Source organism: Tiliqua scincoides, chromosome 13, assembly GCF_035046505.1.
Source record: "Tiliqua scincoides isolate rTilSci1 chromosome 13, rTilSci1.hap2, whole genome shotgun sequence".
NCBI lineage: Eukaryota > Metazoa > Chordata > Lepidosauria > Squamata > Scincidae > Tiliqua > Tiliqua scincoides.
The window spans coordinates 9,256,294-9,273,405 of record NC_089833.1 but is presented as its reverse complement, the minus strand read 5'-3'; the positions used below and the strand labels follow the sequence as shown (position 1 = coordinate 9,273,405).

Genomic DNA, 17,112 nt, shown 5'->3' with positions numbered 1-17,112 from the left:
GGAACTCCTGCAGGTCTGCAGGATGCATGAATGCCTTGAAAAGCCTCATAGTGCATTGCCCTGGAAGGAGTCAGTTAGGATGTAATTATTGTTTTGGATAACAAATGTTATGGGTGTCTCATCGGGCAACTCTTTTGTTAATAGGTGAAGCTGAGTGGAAAGACAGGTCACCCTGCCGATATCATTTTGATTGACCACAGCCTCCTTATCACTGCAATAGGCGAGCCAGTTCTTAGGTAAGAAAACCAGGAAGGAGGAGTTGCCCTAGTATGGGTAAACTTTCTTTCTTCTTTGTCTTTTAGACATGCCGTGGTGCTTCTGATAAATCTGATTTGACTGGGAGGAATAATGGGCTTGAAAGCTAGGAAAGGAATCAAACATCCAGTGTCTGCCTTCTGGGTGTTTTTAGGTTGACCTTTAGCTGTTTTCCCCTTTGAAAAGAGAAAATACATGAGAGCTGATGTGGTGCAGTGGTTAAGAGATCATGAGCTTGGAACTCCCTGGCTCAAATCTTGCTTCAGCCCCAAACTCTTTGTATGGGCTTAGGCAAGAACTATAGGTGACAGGCATAGGCATCACCTATAACTTATAACATTATAAGGTGATGCATAACTATAGGCATCACCTGGCAGGACAAAGTTCCAAACAACACAGTCCTGGAACGTGCTGGAATCCCTAGCATGTATGCACTGCTGAAACAGAGACGCCTGCGTTGGCTCGGTCATGTCGTGAGAATGGATGATGGCCGGATCCCAAAGGATCTCCTGTATGGAGAACTTGTGCAAGGAAAGTGCCCTACAGGTAGACCACAGCTGCGATACAAGGACATCTGCAAGAGGGATCTGGAGGCCTTAGGGATGGACCTCAACAAGTGGGAAACCCTGGCCTCTGAGCGGCCCGCTTGGAGGCAGGCTGTGCAGCATGGCCTTTCCCAGTTTGAAGAGACACTTTGCCAACAGTCTGAGGCTAAGAGGCAAAGAAGGAAGGCCCATAGCCAGGGAGACAGACCAGGGACAGACTGCACTTGCTCCCGGTGTGGAAGGGATTGTCACTCCCAGATTGGCCTTTTCAGCCACGCTAGACGCTGTGCCAGAGCCACCTTTCAGAGCGCGATACCATAGTCTTTCGAGACTGAAGGTTGCCAATACAATAGCTCAGAGTACTAGTTTTACTTGCAGAGTGTCCTGGATTCAGTCTTCTGCCATTTCCATTTGGGAGGGGAAAGATGAGATATAAGTGTTTTAAATACATAAATGCTATGTAGTAGTAAAGGACTACAGTCCCCTGCCCCCTTCATTGGTCAGGAAACCAGTCCAAGGGCAGGATATTGTATGGTGTTTTCAGCTTTGCTGTCAGTTGGAATGCCAGCGAGTCCCACCTTCAGTTGTCCATAAGGCTGTGACCTTATTGGGCAATGCTGAGGAAGATGGGGGGACCTCCCCACATGGCCATTTGGGATTGCCATGAGAGAAAGGAAGTCATGCCATAGGCCAAGTGAACAGGAGGCATGCTGCAGGTGGGCTCTGGCCCCATGATAGCTTCTGTTGTTTATTTGAAAGCCAAGGCTGGAATGAAATCCATTTTCAACCCCGTTTGCTTTCTTTGCAGGTTCTGGGACTTGGAGCGGGGTGAGAACTATGTGTTGTTCCTCGATCAGCAGTTTGGATTCGAAATTGGAGAGTGTGTAAACTGTGTATCCTATTGCAGTGCTAAAGGTGAGAGAGATCTGGCTTCAGGCCTGCAGTGGAGTATTCTAAGAGATACAAAAATGTTTCCACTGGTTTTTGAATGTATTATTCATTTATTACTGTATTTATATGCTGCCTTTCTCATACGTTCAAGGCGGTTTACATAGGCAGGGTGTTCTTAAACCCCATTTTTTTCAGTGGGGCTTTCAGTATTGTTCCATGAAAGAGAATCATAGAACCCCGCATTTCTCCAGATGTTTCCTATTCATAGTGCAGTCTCATCCTGGCTTGCCCCTTGCGCTTCCAAGCTTTCACAGGCAGCTGCAAATCTAGCTCAGACCAAGTCCTGGGATGTTGTCCATTTCTTGCCAGCTGACTCCTCCACAGAGATACGTTAGCAGCCTCCCGGTCTCCCATCCAAGGCAGCGAATCCTGCTTAGCTTGCTTAATCCTGTTTAAAGTAGCCGTCTTTCTTGTTGGATTTGTTTGTTCTTTTGTGTAAATATCTTTTCATCAGGTTTTTGATAGGAACTGTTCCTTGTAAAGGGGGCCAGTGCTGGTGGTAATTTAGTGTCAGCTGTGTTTTGATGAGGGTCATAACTGCTTTTATTTAGCACTAGCTGAAGGCCCATCAAGTTCAACAGGAGGGTGTTGGAGAATCCTTTCCCCAACCCCGCACATTACCCCTGCTCCCCATGGGGGAACATCACCGTTTTCTCTGCCTGCTCAAATAGCCCCAGTGATTACTGGGATGGGAGGAGGGGTGTGTGGCTGGGGGGGATACCTTCCACCCAACCCCTATAGTCCTAGCTATTATTGATTCTGTTGCCCAAGTGCAGCAGTCTTCAAACTGGAGACCGTTGTGCTCTCAAAACAGACTACCCAACACGACCAGAGCTTACCGTTCCACTGGGGAGGCTGCCGTTGTCACCACCGATCCCCCCCCCCAATGTTCGCTTTGCCCAGCCTTCTCTGCCAGGAAATCCTGGTGCAGAGCCAGCTGGGGCAGCAGAACACTGAAGCAGCTGGGTGGAGTGAAAAAGAGGGGAGATTGGCGGTGACAACAGTAGCCTCCTCCCACGGAACAGCAAGCTATACCTACTTCTCCAAACGTAGCCCTGCTCCCACCCTGAACCAACCATGGCAGATTTTAATCTTAACTCACTGATGACCAAAGTGCTGTACTTTATCTTTTCCCCCATAGGAAAAGTGTACTGTCCCTGTGTATTGAATGCCAGCTATTCGTTTACATGGGAGAAGTGTGTGTGTGTGGGGTATTCATGGAGGTACCGTGGGGTGAATAAACATCCCCTTTAGACCATTGAGCCTCTTCCTGTCTACCCAGCCTCTTATGTTCTGTCTTAGTTTTGCTAGAGTGATGGAATGGCAGGAATGGATTCTGTTATCTATCACCACTGATATCATCTTGATTTGATCTGAAGTTTGTGATGAATTTGGCAGGTCTTCTATCAGCTGGCACAAACAAAGGGAGAATAGCTATGTGGAGGAAAGTCTTACTCTCCAGCCAAAGCATGTGGTCATTGGAAGGCAAGGACAGATGGAAGCTTCAGGCACCTACAGAGCTTAAAGGGAATATTGTTCAAATAAAGGTAAAGTGGACTCTGAATTCTCTCTCTTTTTTTTTTTATTCACTGACTCTCCAAAGGAGGATGTCTTCTCATGGGTACATGCACACAATTCAGCTTCTTCTCCTTGGAGCATTTCTCAGAACCTAGCTCATTTAATGGACATGAAAGGAAGAGAGGGAAATTCTCCCATTGAGAGATATTCCATTGAGAGAGAGAATGTGGTATATAATCAGTTACAATGTAAACTTTCTCACTTTCACAAGGCTCTGAAGAAGTCCAGAAGACCTGTTTCTGAAACATTTTTCCTCAGACCTCTTTGTCTGACTCTTTATTTTGTAGCCTAAATAGTGACAGTACACTAGCATAAACTGGCAGCGCACCATACAAGCACAGCAAAATAAAAACTGATCCTGGAAGTTGCAATTTTCTGCCTTCCAGAGGCCTTAGAATGCCTTCTGAGGGTTGGGGAGGATTCTGTGGCCCTCAGAAGGCCCTCCAAACATGACCGGAGCACAGCTCCAGTCGCATTCAAAGAGTACAGATCTGACTTCCACCCACAGGTTCAGAACCTGCAGTTAATTAAAACCGCAGGTAAAGAGGTAGAACCTATATATTAAAAATAAAATACCAGTTGAAATGAATGGGGATCCACCTGAAATTGGCTCGTGACCCACATAGTGGATCCCAACCCACAGTTTGAGAAATGCTGCCATAGCCCTTAGCAGGCTGCATTTAAAACTGCTATTCTGGATAGACTTCCTTGGGTCAGATGTCCGCTGCTTAACTTCTGTAGCTTTGATAACCTTGCATTTTTCCTGACCTATTTGGCACGTGTATTTTACCTGACTCATGGTTCCATGTAAAAGGAAACCTGCACCATTTTCCAGTATTCCCCAACTGCTCTTTTAAAAAAATTATCTGACAGAGGACAAACAAATGACTAATTTGGGATCGGAAGAGATTATCCAACTACTCAATAACTATATTGACTATCTAGAAAAGATGGATTTTGCAAGCCACAAAAGTGAGGTCATTTAGAGGTGATATTGAAATAATTTTGAAAGCTGAAATTGCTTTCTACAGCTTTGTTCACTTTCCTGAGGTTCATTCAAAACTTATTTCAGCCATCTCAGGAGATACAACATGAAGCATTTCAGCTCTGAGGTTTAATATGAAAGAGTGGTAACTGAGTTCCTTTGATTTTAGTTATGGCTTCATTTGCATAATAACAAGCATTTGTATAGCGTGTGCAAAGTGCCTCACATGCATTATCTGACAGAATCCTTTCAACAACCCTATAATTTAAGTAAGTGTTGTTGTTCCCATGCTGGAGTTGGGGAGCTCAGGCTGAGGGAGAATTGCTTGTCCAAGGTCACCTAATGGTTCATGGCCGAGGCAAGATTCAGACCCAGGAAATCTTATTTGCAACTGTCTTTAGCCTGCCTGTTATACCAGCTCTCATATAACCTCTAACCATATAAGCAAGAGTTTTATCTTGTTATTTTTATGCAGTATTTAGCACAATGACTCTGAAGCTTCTTGGGACAAGCCCCAAAGACAGGTTATCAATTACCCAAATGACTGTTTATGAAATGTAATTGTAAGAACACACTGGCAACTCACACGATACTAATATTTTAATGGGCCTTCTGTAAGAGGCTTTTGGAATTGGTTGTGTATTGCCCGTGCAGGGAACTCACTGAACTTGTACAGTATGCTGTAGAATGCAGAACAAATACTTTAAAAAAATCCATGTTAATTAGAAATGTTGGTTGTATGGATTGGGTCTGTTCTGTGCTGAGAGGCAGTCCTGTAGCACGAATAAACTGTGTGTACTAAAAAATGTGTTCATTTGCACTAAAGTTGTTCAGATTGCAGCTGGGAACCACATGCATTGGTTACTAAGCAAGGAGAAGACATCAGGGTTTTTGAGTGGTGTAGAGAAAGTTCTCAGTAGTGGATAAAGGATAGGTGGCTCTCTGTCATGACGTGGGAGGAACAGTGAGGTCACTGTGTGAGTTGGGCTTCTCTGGGATCTAGAAATATCCTATGACAATTACTTTAGAGTATTCCTGCCAAATAAGTTGCGCTGGTTCCTAACAATATACTATGGGCTGCAAGCTGCATAACTGTTAGAAGGCACGACTTAAAACCCAGCTCCTTGGCTGTTGCTACGAGATCGCATTATGGAGCTGTGAAAGTGACAAGCTCTTGCTGTGTGAAAAATGAGCTATAAAAATAAAGTGCTAAATTTTCTCATTTAAATGGAATACAGTATTTAGATTTTTTTAAAAAAATACCTCCCTTTCTCCGTGTTGGTCGTAGTGGGGTTCCAAGAAGAATCTTCTGGCTGTCAACACAACCAGCTCTGTGGTGATCCTTAGTGAACAGGCCATGTCGTCGCACTTCCACCAGCAAGTGGCAGTGGTGCAAGTTTCGCCAAACCTGTTCAGCATCACCTCTTTTGGCACCAAGGCGACTGACAACCTCCGCATCGATATGCATGTGAATGGGGTTTTTGCAACAAAGGTAATTTTGTTGGCTTGTTTACACAGTGCCATTAGTGTATCCATAAAGCTTTGATCATTCTGTCTGCTATAGACCTGTGGAGTGTTGAGGGTGGAAAATGCCTTTTTATTTAAAAAATAATAGGTTGCTCTTCTGCTGCTAAATGGGATTCAGTGCAGCCAACGGAATTATATTTAGAATCTTTATATACTGTTTTTCCACAGAGTAGTTCACAAAGTGATTTACATAGAGATAAAACAATAAATGTTCCCTGTCCCCAAAGGACTCACACTCTAGACACCAGCAACAGCCACTGGAAAAGATGCCATGCTGGAGTAAAGAGGGATAGTTGTCTCCCCCCCCCACACTAAATATAAGAGGGCACCACTTGAAAAGGTGCCTCTTTGCCCAGTTAGCAGGGGTTGAATTCCATTAAGAACATCAACCATCATAAAAGCAAACAGAGTTTTTAAAAAGGTGCCATTATCTGGAAGTAAGTGAAAGCAACAGTTAACTTATTGAACAGCTATCAAAGCCATCTATGAATCAAACTGGGAAGACAAGCAGAGTGAACAAAGCAAGCACTATAATAAATTAAACTGCTAGAGTTACTACCAAGACTGTCAGTAAGCAGGACTGATTTAATCTAGTAGTTAAAGGATAATAACTAAATTCCAGGCAGGCAAACTTCCTTTGGGAAGGAGTTCACAGTTGGGGCACAGCCATAGGGAAGACCCTCTTTCTGATAGCTATCCACTTCTGTAGATCAAGGTACTGGAAGAGGGCCTTCTTTGATAATCTTAGCTGCTGGGTAGGTTCATAAGTGGGTAGGTGATTCTTTTTATATGAACATAATTTCAGACTTTAACCAGGCTTCACACGCTGGAGAGGACATTCTGTTCCAGAACCACCATTCAGAGCGTGACACCATAGTCTTCTGAGACTGAAGGATGCCAACAACAAGAATTTCAGGGGGCATCTTTGGGGGTGAGGGAGAGAGGGCATATGATGGTAAATTGCTATCGCAAGGACCTCCCAGACCTTATCTGGTAAGATTACCATTAAAAGTTACAAATGCTAGAAGGATTGTATATATTTTCCAAGCATAAATGTGAGATGCTCATGAAATCTATCTACAACTATTTTGAAATCTTAGAATGCTGTAGCACTCTGGAATGGAAAACAAGTTGTGACCTTTGAACTCTCAGGAGCCACTTTACGGAATTCAGGTAAGACATCAGATGCAAATTCAGTGCGAGGATTTTGCTTTTTACAGTTTGAGAGTTTTTGGTCTACCTAGTCCAAGTAAGCTGAGTGGGGACCTGAACCTGGGCTTTCCACATCGAAACTTATGTAGCATTCTAGCTGCTGTGAGAAATTTGACTTTCAGCATGCAGTTTTCCCCTCCATATTGTATTTTCAGTTTACTCAATATAAATGTGGCCTAGAGAGGCAGAAGATCCATAGAAATATAAATCAAGAATTGCAGAAGATCCATATCACGCACACTCATTCACACTGTTCAATAGGTCAAGCCTCTGGTACGCTTTTTACTGGATCAAATTAATGAACAGGCATCGTATTTTTTAATTTCAGATAGCATTGAAACAACACTGCTGTAGGAGCCAATTTGTTCTCTCTGCCTTTTCAGGAATCTCAGTTTAACATAGCTCCTTGGAAGGATTTGGGTGTACTTGTAGGCTTTCCACTGAGTGTTGACCTTACTTAAACAGTAGATCAGAGATGAATTTCATGGATTTTGTCTTTGCTGTGAAGCTACAAGGTAGGGGAGGAGTACTGGGTGCTTAGAGGACTGCTGAAGAAGCAGTGGTCACTGTGAGTTGGGAATGACCTGTATTTTCTGTATCCTTGAGAGGCTGCTTAACGGTATGGTGTGGAATGTCTGGGTGGAACTCTTAGTTGCCTGCATCAATTATGATTGTAATGAGATTGTGCTCTGTTGTACAACTCCAGGTTCTTTTGCATGCGAGTCCCCGGTATTGGCTATGCATGAGGAAAACCTTTACACGGTTGAACCAAATCGTGTTCAAGTTCGCACCTTGCAGGTAAGCAGGGCTGATGTCATGCGAAGTGACCACATACACCTGCGCTAGGGAGCCCTTGTTACAATGCCCGAGGAAGGTGGTCACGCAACACAGTTGAACCACTCAAAAGTGTACTTCCTGAGACATGTTGAAGTCTACCTGTCAGAACTGTATACCCAAGCAGCTATAGTGAGAACAGTGCTACATACCTGGCAGCCTATGCAGAGGTGTGAAAGTTCAGAAAATTGCAAACCAAAAAAAGGTTCTGGCCACCCCCTCTATTTGGGGACGACGACACACCATGTTTTTTCAAGTGTGTTTTTTTGTCAGACCTTCCAAATCTTTAATCTTGTGCTTTGCTACCCTATAAGCAGCCCAAGGAAGTGTCAAGTGTCGGGTTAGAGAGAGACAATATCTCACCAAACTTCCCTTCCCCTGTAAAGCATGTGGTTTGATGGCCTCTACTCTTGTTTCCCCTGCTTTGAAAATCCTTTTGCTAAATATTTCGACGTAGAATTGGCAAAGGCAATAATAATTTTTAAAAAATAATAAAGAACAGTTAAGAAGATGAGAAGGGCTGTGGCTCGGTAGTGGAGTGCCTACTTTCATGCAGTAAGGTTGGCAGCAGCTACCGGTATGACTGGGAAAGACTCCTCTCTGAAATACTGGAGAAGTCTCTGCGGAACAGTATAGATGATATTGAGCTGGCTGGACCAATAGTCTTTCTCAGCAGAACGTAGGTTTCACAGAATTACTAAGTGATGTTGGATAGAGTCCGTTGTTAGGAATTGACTAGAATGGAGAGCACCTGAAACAACCCTCCCTCCCTTTTCCCTCCCATTTTGTACATTTCGTTTCCTCTTTGTTGGATGTAGCATTTCAGACATATTGCTGAGGCTTGTGTGTGCTTGGTAGTGGTTTGCCAAAATAATGTCGAGGAAAGCCACCGAAGACTCTGTCGTAATATTCTTATGAAAATCTCCTTGTTGGAGTTTTAATTTTTAAATGCTAATCGCTTTATCTCTCTTCCCCCCCACCCCCACCCCAGGGCACTGTTAAGCAGCTGCTAGTGTTCTCTGAAGCTGAAGGGAATCCCTGCCTTCTGGATGTCTGTGGGAATTTCCTGACTGTGGGGACAGACTTGGCTCACTTTAAAATTTTTGATCTTTCTCGCAGGTACAAATAAGCATTTACTGGAGCTTGATATTATACTTTTTCTCATCGTAAAAATATAACGAAACACTTTCTGTGTTGATCTTCAATGCGTAATTAATACACTTGTAGCAGTACCCATCATGGATAGACCTGTCTGTAGTTACTAGTCATGATGTCTGTGAGCTCCCTCTAGGTTCAGTGGCTGTATGGTTCTGAATACCATTTCAAACAGTGAGAGAGGGGTAAGCCTCTCTCTTCTGCCTGTGGATTTCCCAGAGGGATCTCACTGGTCACTGTGATGAAACAGAGTTTTGGACTAGATGGGCCTTTGGTCTGATCCAGCTGGGCTTTTCTTGTTGGCGCACTCCTAAATATCTTCCCTTCCCTGTGACACAAGCCCAGCAAAGCCCTGGAAGAATGGAAGAAGGATGAAGAGGTATCTAGAAATAGAAACTAAGTCAGGATTCAGAGAGCTTTAACTACTCAGATTACTGAATTTGGTGCTTCCGTCATACCTATTAAATATTATTTACTCATTGACTACCAGGTCCAGAAGCTCTTCCATACAGATTTCAAAGTGTGGTGGGGTTCTTAATTTTGTGCAAAAGGAGTCAGGTGGCTGAGTGAATCTGTGGAGCATAGCACATATATCATTTAGGCTGCAGCCCTATGCACACTTACCTGGGAGTAAGCCCCACTGTACATGGTAGGACTTATTTCCAAGTAAACATGTATAGGATTGTGCTGTTAGTTCTGGTTTCCCAGTGTTCATGGATGTACTTGCTTGAAGAGGGCCACTGAATCCTGTGCTTGTTTACTGGAAAATGCAAATTTAGCTGTGACTTTGTTTATTTAAGTTTTCTTTGTGTCTTGGAGCAGGTTGAGTTATGAGCGGGGGCCCAACAGATTTGTCTCCATTTTGCAAATTCAGTGTCAAGCAAATGTCAGTTCAGAACTGGAGAAGTTAGATTTGTGAATGTAAAATGAATTCTAATTTATGTGATGACTAGGTCTGATGTGTGAATTATAGTTAGTGTAGTTGGTAGAGAAGTGTATGCACATTGTTCCTATGAATGAGGATAATTGATATGGATATGTATGGATATTTGCAATAAGGTGACAATTTAAAGTTGATTTTATTTGTTGTATAGTCTGGGGTGTGCCTGAGGGGTGTATGCCATGGCAACTCCACTTCAGAATTCACTGCTGATTATGAGAGACCTCAGGCATGGCTATGATCACAGATTATTCTATTAGTATGCGACCATGGCTCAGAGTTGTTCCTGAACCAGGTAATTAAACCATGTGGACATTTTGCTGATGCTGTTCAAGCTCCTTTAAGAGTTTGAAACTCCACACATGAGTCAGATTCCCAAGACACATTTCTAATACCATAGTTTTGTACCATAGTTAATGATTGTATCACCAGGAGTTGAAAACAGTGCCCTTTGCTAGCATTCAGTCGACATGACACAATTCGTGTGGGAGGAAAGAGATTTGTAATTCCATCTGGTGTGACATTGACTAATATTGAACCGGATCTTGTAAGATAGCCCTTTCTATCTTATTGTGGGTTGCTTCGTTTATGATGATTTACTACAATGGGTGTCATTTACCTGAAGGAAAAGGGGGCCTGTGCCAACAAATACGATCCCTGCATGTGGCCTATTTTCCTATACGCTGACATGATGAGAAGGCACTACTGCATGAATGCTCTGCCTCAGCATACAGCGTACATTAGGTGTGAATGACAAGGTAGCCACATTGCACATGAGGGTATAAATGCATGTCCTACAAGTGTGGAAGACGTGTGAATGGCCCACAGTGAGTCAGAAATTTATGTGGTCAAGAGGGAACAGAATTATCAAAGTTTGAAATGTTAAGATGTTAATGTTAAGAATTATCAAATGTTTGAAATGTTAGCACCCGGTATAAGAACATGCATTTGTTTTATGCTGACACTTAGGTGGAAGGTGGTGGCACAACCTTGTTGTGGAGCATCTGCTTTGCTTGTGGAAGGTCCCAGGTTCAGTCCCTAGCAGCATCCTCAGTTAGGGCTGGGAAAGACCCTTTTCTGAAACCCTAGAGAGCTGCTGCCAAATGGCTAAGACAACATACTGACTTGGAAGGAACAACAGCATGACCTGGTATAGGACAGCTTTGTTTGTTCTCTTTCTATAGGGAGGCAAAAGTACACTGCAATAGCAAGGCCCTGGCTGACCTAGTTCCAGGCGCAAGCGGGATTGCCTCTGTGAAGTGCAATGCCACCGGAAACAAAGTGAGCATCCTCATTAACAAGGTGAGACTGGAGCATTCCCTCTTGTTACTAAAATCTGGACAGAGCATCAGATGGCTAGACCAAGGAGCAAATGCAGTAATCTATTTTAACACTGGTTAGGCCAGTATTTAGCAACCCTAGCCTACTATATTAGTTTGCCTGAATCATACTGATGGATACCCAACCACAGATTTCACACAGCAAACTGGTGTGATTTCTGTGCTAGCTTCTGCATCGACTCCTAAATTGCTTCTAGCACTGTGTCACATAATTCTGGTTCTCAAAGTGTGTAACTCCTGCAGAGCTGTAGAATTTAGAGATGCAAAGGCAACCCTAGAAGTAGAGTTAAGGAAGGTTTCATTTTTCTCATAATAGCCCCAGTCCAGAATTTTTTTTTCTTTTTGTAAGCATGCATTTTTTTTAAGGAAAATCAGATACAATTTATTGTGAGGGACTACCTGAACAATGGTAATCCCAGGAGATACTGGCTAAGGGTTGATAAACATTACTTTTATAAAGTTCTCTCTTGTTTCTCTTTTCCTTCTTTAACTCTCCCAGGTTGTTTGTTTGACCTCCAGTCTGATGAACCATAGTAAACAGAATGAGCTAATCTTGCCAAGCATTTCCTTTAACTTTTCCTGTTTATATTTTTGTAGGCCGATGGGAGTCTTGACTCCAAGATCTGTTTCTATGACAGTGAAATGGACTTGGTCACCTTGTTTGATTTCCAGTCTGGCCAACAGAAAGATTCAAGGGAGATGCCCACTTTTGATGGACCAGATGCTGACAGGTGAGACGTCTCCTTCATCTTTGTTAGCACCTTTTAATTGCAAAAAAAAAAAAAAAAAAAAAAAAGACACGCATCATCTGCTCTGCAAAAATCTTCAGGATATTAAACCATATTTACCTGTCTCTCATGCACTGAACAGCACATTCTCAACATGCCTGTCAAAGGTGGTTCTAAAGTGGTTCTCGCCACATCATTCTCTAATATGCCTACTTACGAATAACACTATTTAACAGAGAGTAATTGTATTCTTGCAGCAAAAATGTCTTAGGCTGCAATCCTAACCTCACGTTCCTGGGAGTAAGGCCCATTGAACACAATAGGACTTACTTCTGAGTAGACCTGGTTAGGATTGCGCCCTTAGTATATGATTTGCCAGCCAAACTGAATGAGATGGCTTTGCTTCCTCAGCTGGGTGAGCATGGCAGAAGCAAATAATTGCTAAGTGTGAATCCTTTTGTGTAGCTGCACACAGTCAGGTTGTATTGACCTTTGTCATTGTTGCAGCTGATGTCTGCTTTATAGCTCTTCTAAATTTAGAGTTGTGCTTATGGATTTGCTTTGGGTGCCATCTTTCACAGCAGCAATGTGATTTATGAATGTGTACATAGTCCACCAGGGGTCACTGTAAAACTGAGGCACATAGCTTACTGGAAATCATTTGAACATTCTTTATAGTGGATACATCTGTTCTAGTTTTACACATATGCACAAATCAAAGTCATCTCTTCCTCAGACTTGTCAGTTTGGCATGTTAGTGGGAAGAGGTGAGAAATAAGGTGACTCTTTTTACTGGCTTGTTCCTTTCACTTTCCTCCCACTGGAAAATGAATTATTCTGATCCTATAGACCTCAAAGTTTTTGGCACTTTGGATATTATAATAATGTTAGAAACAAGGTGTCTGTGATTGGGGGTTCTTTTTTGGTAACTCTGGTTCTGTGTTGGACTACAGTTTTGATGTAGTTCTATCCTAATAAAACTGGCTTTAGCTGTCAGCACCAAGCTCAGGGTGGGATGAAATGTTTTTGACAGCTTCCTGCAAATGTAGCACCGGCTGGAACTCCAGTGATTGATTCTGAACTGAGCCTGGGCACATGTGTGTTCCGTATTAAGATCCGATTGTTGGCAAAGAGCTCATGTCTGTGTTTATATTGTCCAAATAGGAGAACCACCTCTGAACATCCAGAACTAGCTGATCGGATCCCTGTCATTCACTTTTGGGATCAAAGCGAACCAAGGCTTTTTGTATGTCAAACAGTTCTCGACCCAAGTCAGCTGTCTTCAGATAAGAAGCAACAGGGGACAGATGGCTTGGTATGTCCTTCTCCTACCCTCCTCTGATTTGTCACTGTCCTAGGGACTTGCTACTGATGCCCAAGTTATGTCAGAAGTTTTGTTAAAATTTTCAGTTGGCTGTAGTGAGGAATCATGCTGATGATCTTGAAACTCTTAGTTGAAAGGGGGTACAGTAAAGAAATACTGCAATAGCAGGTTATTTAAAATGTTCCCTTAATGTTAACTTAAATTCTTGTTGAATCTTAGTGTGTGATGGGCTCATCCAGCAAGCTGCTCTTACTGGCAGACTTCTTATCTTCCATATTGTGTATTAGTCACTCATGTTTTCACTCTACATTTGCAGATTGTCTGAAGAGGCGAATGTCTCTATTTTTGTGTGGAATGTCTTTCCTCACTTTTGAGTGGTCCTACCTACCTTTACAGGGGTCTCATATGGCAATTGGTGGAGCACGGCCACCTTTATGCATTCACCCACCTCCTTCGCTTCTTCCCCCGTTCCTTAGATTAAAAAAGGAAGAGGGAGATTAATTGGAAATGTGGTGGGCTAGAGAGTTTCCACTCTTCCATCCTTCCCACTTCCTCTTCTGCTCCATTCCTGTATTTTTGAGTCAAGGGAGTGGAGGAGGAGACCAACGGTGTGCTGCTGTGGAAGAATTTGGTGACCTGCCTCAAGTGCCAGTAGGTTTTGGTCTGTTCCTATAAACCCAAGTAGATAACAGACAGCTAAGAATGCTCTTTGCAATCCTATGTATCATTACCCTCTTCTGAGTACATCCCACTGAACTCAATAGGGCTTACTTCTGAGTAAACATGATAAGATTGCGCTGTTAGTTTGTTTCCAAGAATATACTTCATGCCCCAGATTACAAAGGAAATGCAATTAAGTCCTAGTGCTCCTACAGTGAAGAAGCAGTCTAGTTCATATTTTTTGTTTCACTTTTATAAGCCCTACTGAGCTTAATTTTGGACGTCAGTAGAATTTCACTGACTTCTGTAGGCATTACCTATTCAGAATTGGGTTCAACTTGCAAGTTGCAGGGAAATTAGTGCCCATTCAGTGAAATTTGTTTTTTAGAACCCTCACTGGATTCTGTTAACCATGCCTGTCATGGTGGTTCCAGCTATTGAGCTCAAATACTATTTAATGATGTTGCTTATATGAAATTAGAAACTACATTATCTTACGTTCAGAGGAATTGCCCAGTTTCCAAATAATTGCAAGGATGGAATACTTGTAGCATTTTCTTTGCCGAAGCAAGGGGGTAGCTGGTTCCTGAAAGGCAGAGCTCTCTGTCTTTGTATTGCTGGAACATATGCTAAGTGCCCTGTGTGTGTGTGTGTGTGTGTGTGTGTGTGTGTGTGTGTGTGTGTGTGAAAGTGCACGCATGTATTTTTATGATCTGTTCACTTTGAGGAAGCCTGTAACTCGGTCACTGGTAGCAGGTGTATTTGTGTTCTGTTTTTTTAACTGCCCCATGCCAAATGAAAACAGAAAATTAAAACAAATCCCCCCCCAAAAGATGTTGCACCTTAAAACCCAAATTGTTTTTCCCATTCCAGATGGATGTTTTGATTGTATCATTCTTCAGTACTGAAGAGCATGGCCTCTTGCTCCAGGACAGCTTTCCCTTGCCAGCAGCCTACCAGTCTCTCCTGGGCATGGAGGTGCCACATTATTACTTTGCCAAAAAGGTGAGCCTTCAAAGAGGAAGTCTTTGCACATGTTTTCTCCACCTCTATACAGGGAGTGTTCTGTGTTCTGGGGACTGGTTTAAACTCTATTTAAAGCTGGAGCAAATAAGTATAGGCAGATGTACTTTCCAAACAGCAGCTGCACAAGTGGTGATAAGAGGAATAAAGGCCGTGCAATTAAATTACCTTGCCCTGCCCTGGCATTCTGAAGCTCTTCCACGATGCATGGATATTCTGGAGGCAGTAGAGTCCTTACCAGAGTTCAAGAAGTACCAGAGTTCAAGGAGACAAGCCCATCACCATTGCTGTAGTCTGTTCCCAGTCCAATAACATACTCCCAAGTAACTTTGGCACTTCGGTATGAAACTGGAAGTCTCAGTGAAGCTCCGTGATACAGTGGAGATCTTGTGGCATGGAAGAATGCTGGCTTCCATTATTCCTGGGATGGCGAACATAGCTCTGCTTGTGCTGGATGTGCAGTTGGCTCCTATCTGCTTCACAGACAAGAAGGGAACCAGTATAGGTGGAGCACTGATCCTTGGGAATTGGAGATGCTGAATGAGTGAACCTAAATTTTGTACGAATACCTGTGGCTTTTTGTGCATTTCTTCTGGGGTGAAAGCGCAAACTGATGATGGAAATAAATATCTATGCCACTGGTGTTTTGTATAACTACAGTGTAATGCAAGCAGCATATGAATATCACTGCACTTCCTGACATTATTTCTGCTTTACCTATATTGCTCTTCACACTGTTTATCTATTTTTATTTGCTGCTCCTATCATTCTGTTTTTTCTCATTTCTGCTGCCGCTAGTTGTTGTTTTGGAGTGGAACTTTCTATAAACCTTATGTAAGTATCGGTCACTGACCTATTGTAACTTAATTTGCTTCTATTCTAAAAATTTATTTGGTTATATATTGGTGGGCATCCTGTGATCACATCTTGCAGGTCCAAGCCTGATTTTCTACCCTGAGTGATTTCCACCATTGAGCTGATTGCAACTATTTGTTGAGGACATTTAGCTTTTCCAGCTCTTGGTATATCTTTTTTCTGTGCTGTTTTCTGAAAACAAAACTTGTGTAAGGGGCTGGGCAAAAGATCACAAAATGTTTGGCCTTCATGTAGGCTCAGCTGAGTCTCTAACGATTCCTCAGCGTTTGACTTGAAGAATAGACTTTTTGACAATTTGAAGGTGAATGGAGTACTTGTATTACAGCGCCAACGTGGGAGACCTCTGAAAATGCTTCCTCGTTGCAATGGCTCCTTCTAGAAGCTATTTGTAATGATCTCTTGCTTCCAGGATCACCCCAATTGCATGGTGTGTTTCCTTATTGGAGCTTGCCCCTGCCCAGAATTTGCAGCGCTGGCATGGAGATACCCTCATGATCAGAGCACTCCATGTGGTGAGTTGCTCTTGTGTGTTACAGCTGCCACCAGACAGAAAACTTGTAAAATTGTAGAAGGTGCTTTGACTGTTCACTTCATCTACTGTTCCTTCAAAGAACCTAGAGCAGTGTCCAAATGGCCTCCCACTGAGCCAGTGCTCAAGATGACTTAGCCGGGGAACTGCACGATGTGCCTCTAGGCCAGTGGTTCTCAAACTTTTTGGCACTGGGACCCGCTTTTTAGAATGACAGTCTGTTGGAAACCACCAGAAGTGTCATTAGCCTGGTAGTGACGTCATGACCAGAAGTGACATCATCAAGCAAGAAAATTTTTAACACATACCATAAGACAAAGTAAGTAAATTAAAAGTTTCCAATAAAAATTTATTTAAAATAAAGAACCCTCACAGCCCTCCCAAGCAGTTGCTGACTTGTTTCAGAAGACATCCCAAAGGCTGCAATCCTATCCACACCCACAAGTAAACCATGAGTATCATTCTTAAAAGCGTATACGTAGCATCCTGTTAAAAATACGGATCTGTAACGTTTCCCCAAATGCAATCGCATATGATCGAAGCATCAAGTCTAATATATTAAAAATACACATTGAAATGAAATGAATGGGGACGCACCTGAAACTGGCTCGCGATCCGATTAATGGGTCCCGATCCACAGTTTGAGAAAC

The 17,112-nt window shown here is 42.8% G+C and overlaps 1 protein-coding gene across 2 annotated transcripts in view; it reads left to right on the top strand.

The window, feature by feature from the left end:
* Positions 1–17,112, top strand: part of IFT140 (intraflagellar transport 140) — an 89,387-nt gene that overhangs the window by 12,031 nt on the left and 60,244 nt on the right. Inside the window, exons 7-18 of one of the 2 annotated variants that reach the window (XM_066640454.1) lie at positions 145–236; positions 1,609–1,715; positions 3,150–3,298; positions 5,603–5,806; positions 6,942–7,014; positions 7,760–7,851; positions 8,879–9,006; positions 11,167–11,284; positions 11,920–12,053; positions 13,215–13,365; positions 14,908–15,039; positions 15,856–15,891. In XM_066640454.1, coding sequence (XP_066496551.1) covers positions 145–236; positions 1,609–1,715; positions 3,150–3,298; positions 5,603–5,806; positions 6,942–7,014; positions 7,760–7,851; positions 8,879–9,006; positions 11,167–11,284; positions 11,920–12,053; positions 13,215–13,365; positions 14,908–15,039; positions 15,856–15,891 — 1,416 coding nt within the window. The remainder of the gene's footprint in view (positions 1–144; positions 237–1,608; positions 1,716–3,149; positions 3,299–5,602; positions 5,807–6,941; positions 7,015–7,759; positions 7,852–8,878; positions 9,007–11,166; positions 11,285–11,919; positions 12,054–13,214; positions 13,366–14,907; positions 15,040–15,855; positions 15,892–17,112) is intronic. The other variant, XM_066640455.1, reaches the window with a different exon arrangement.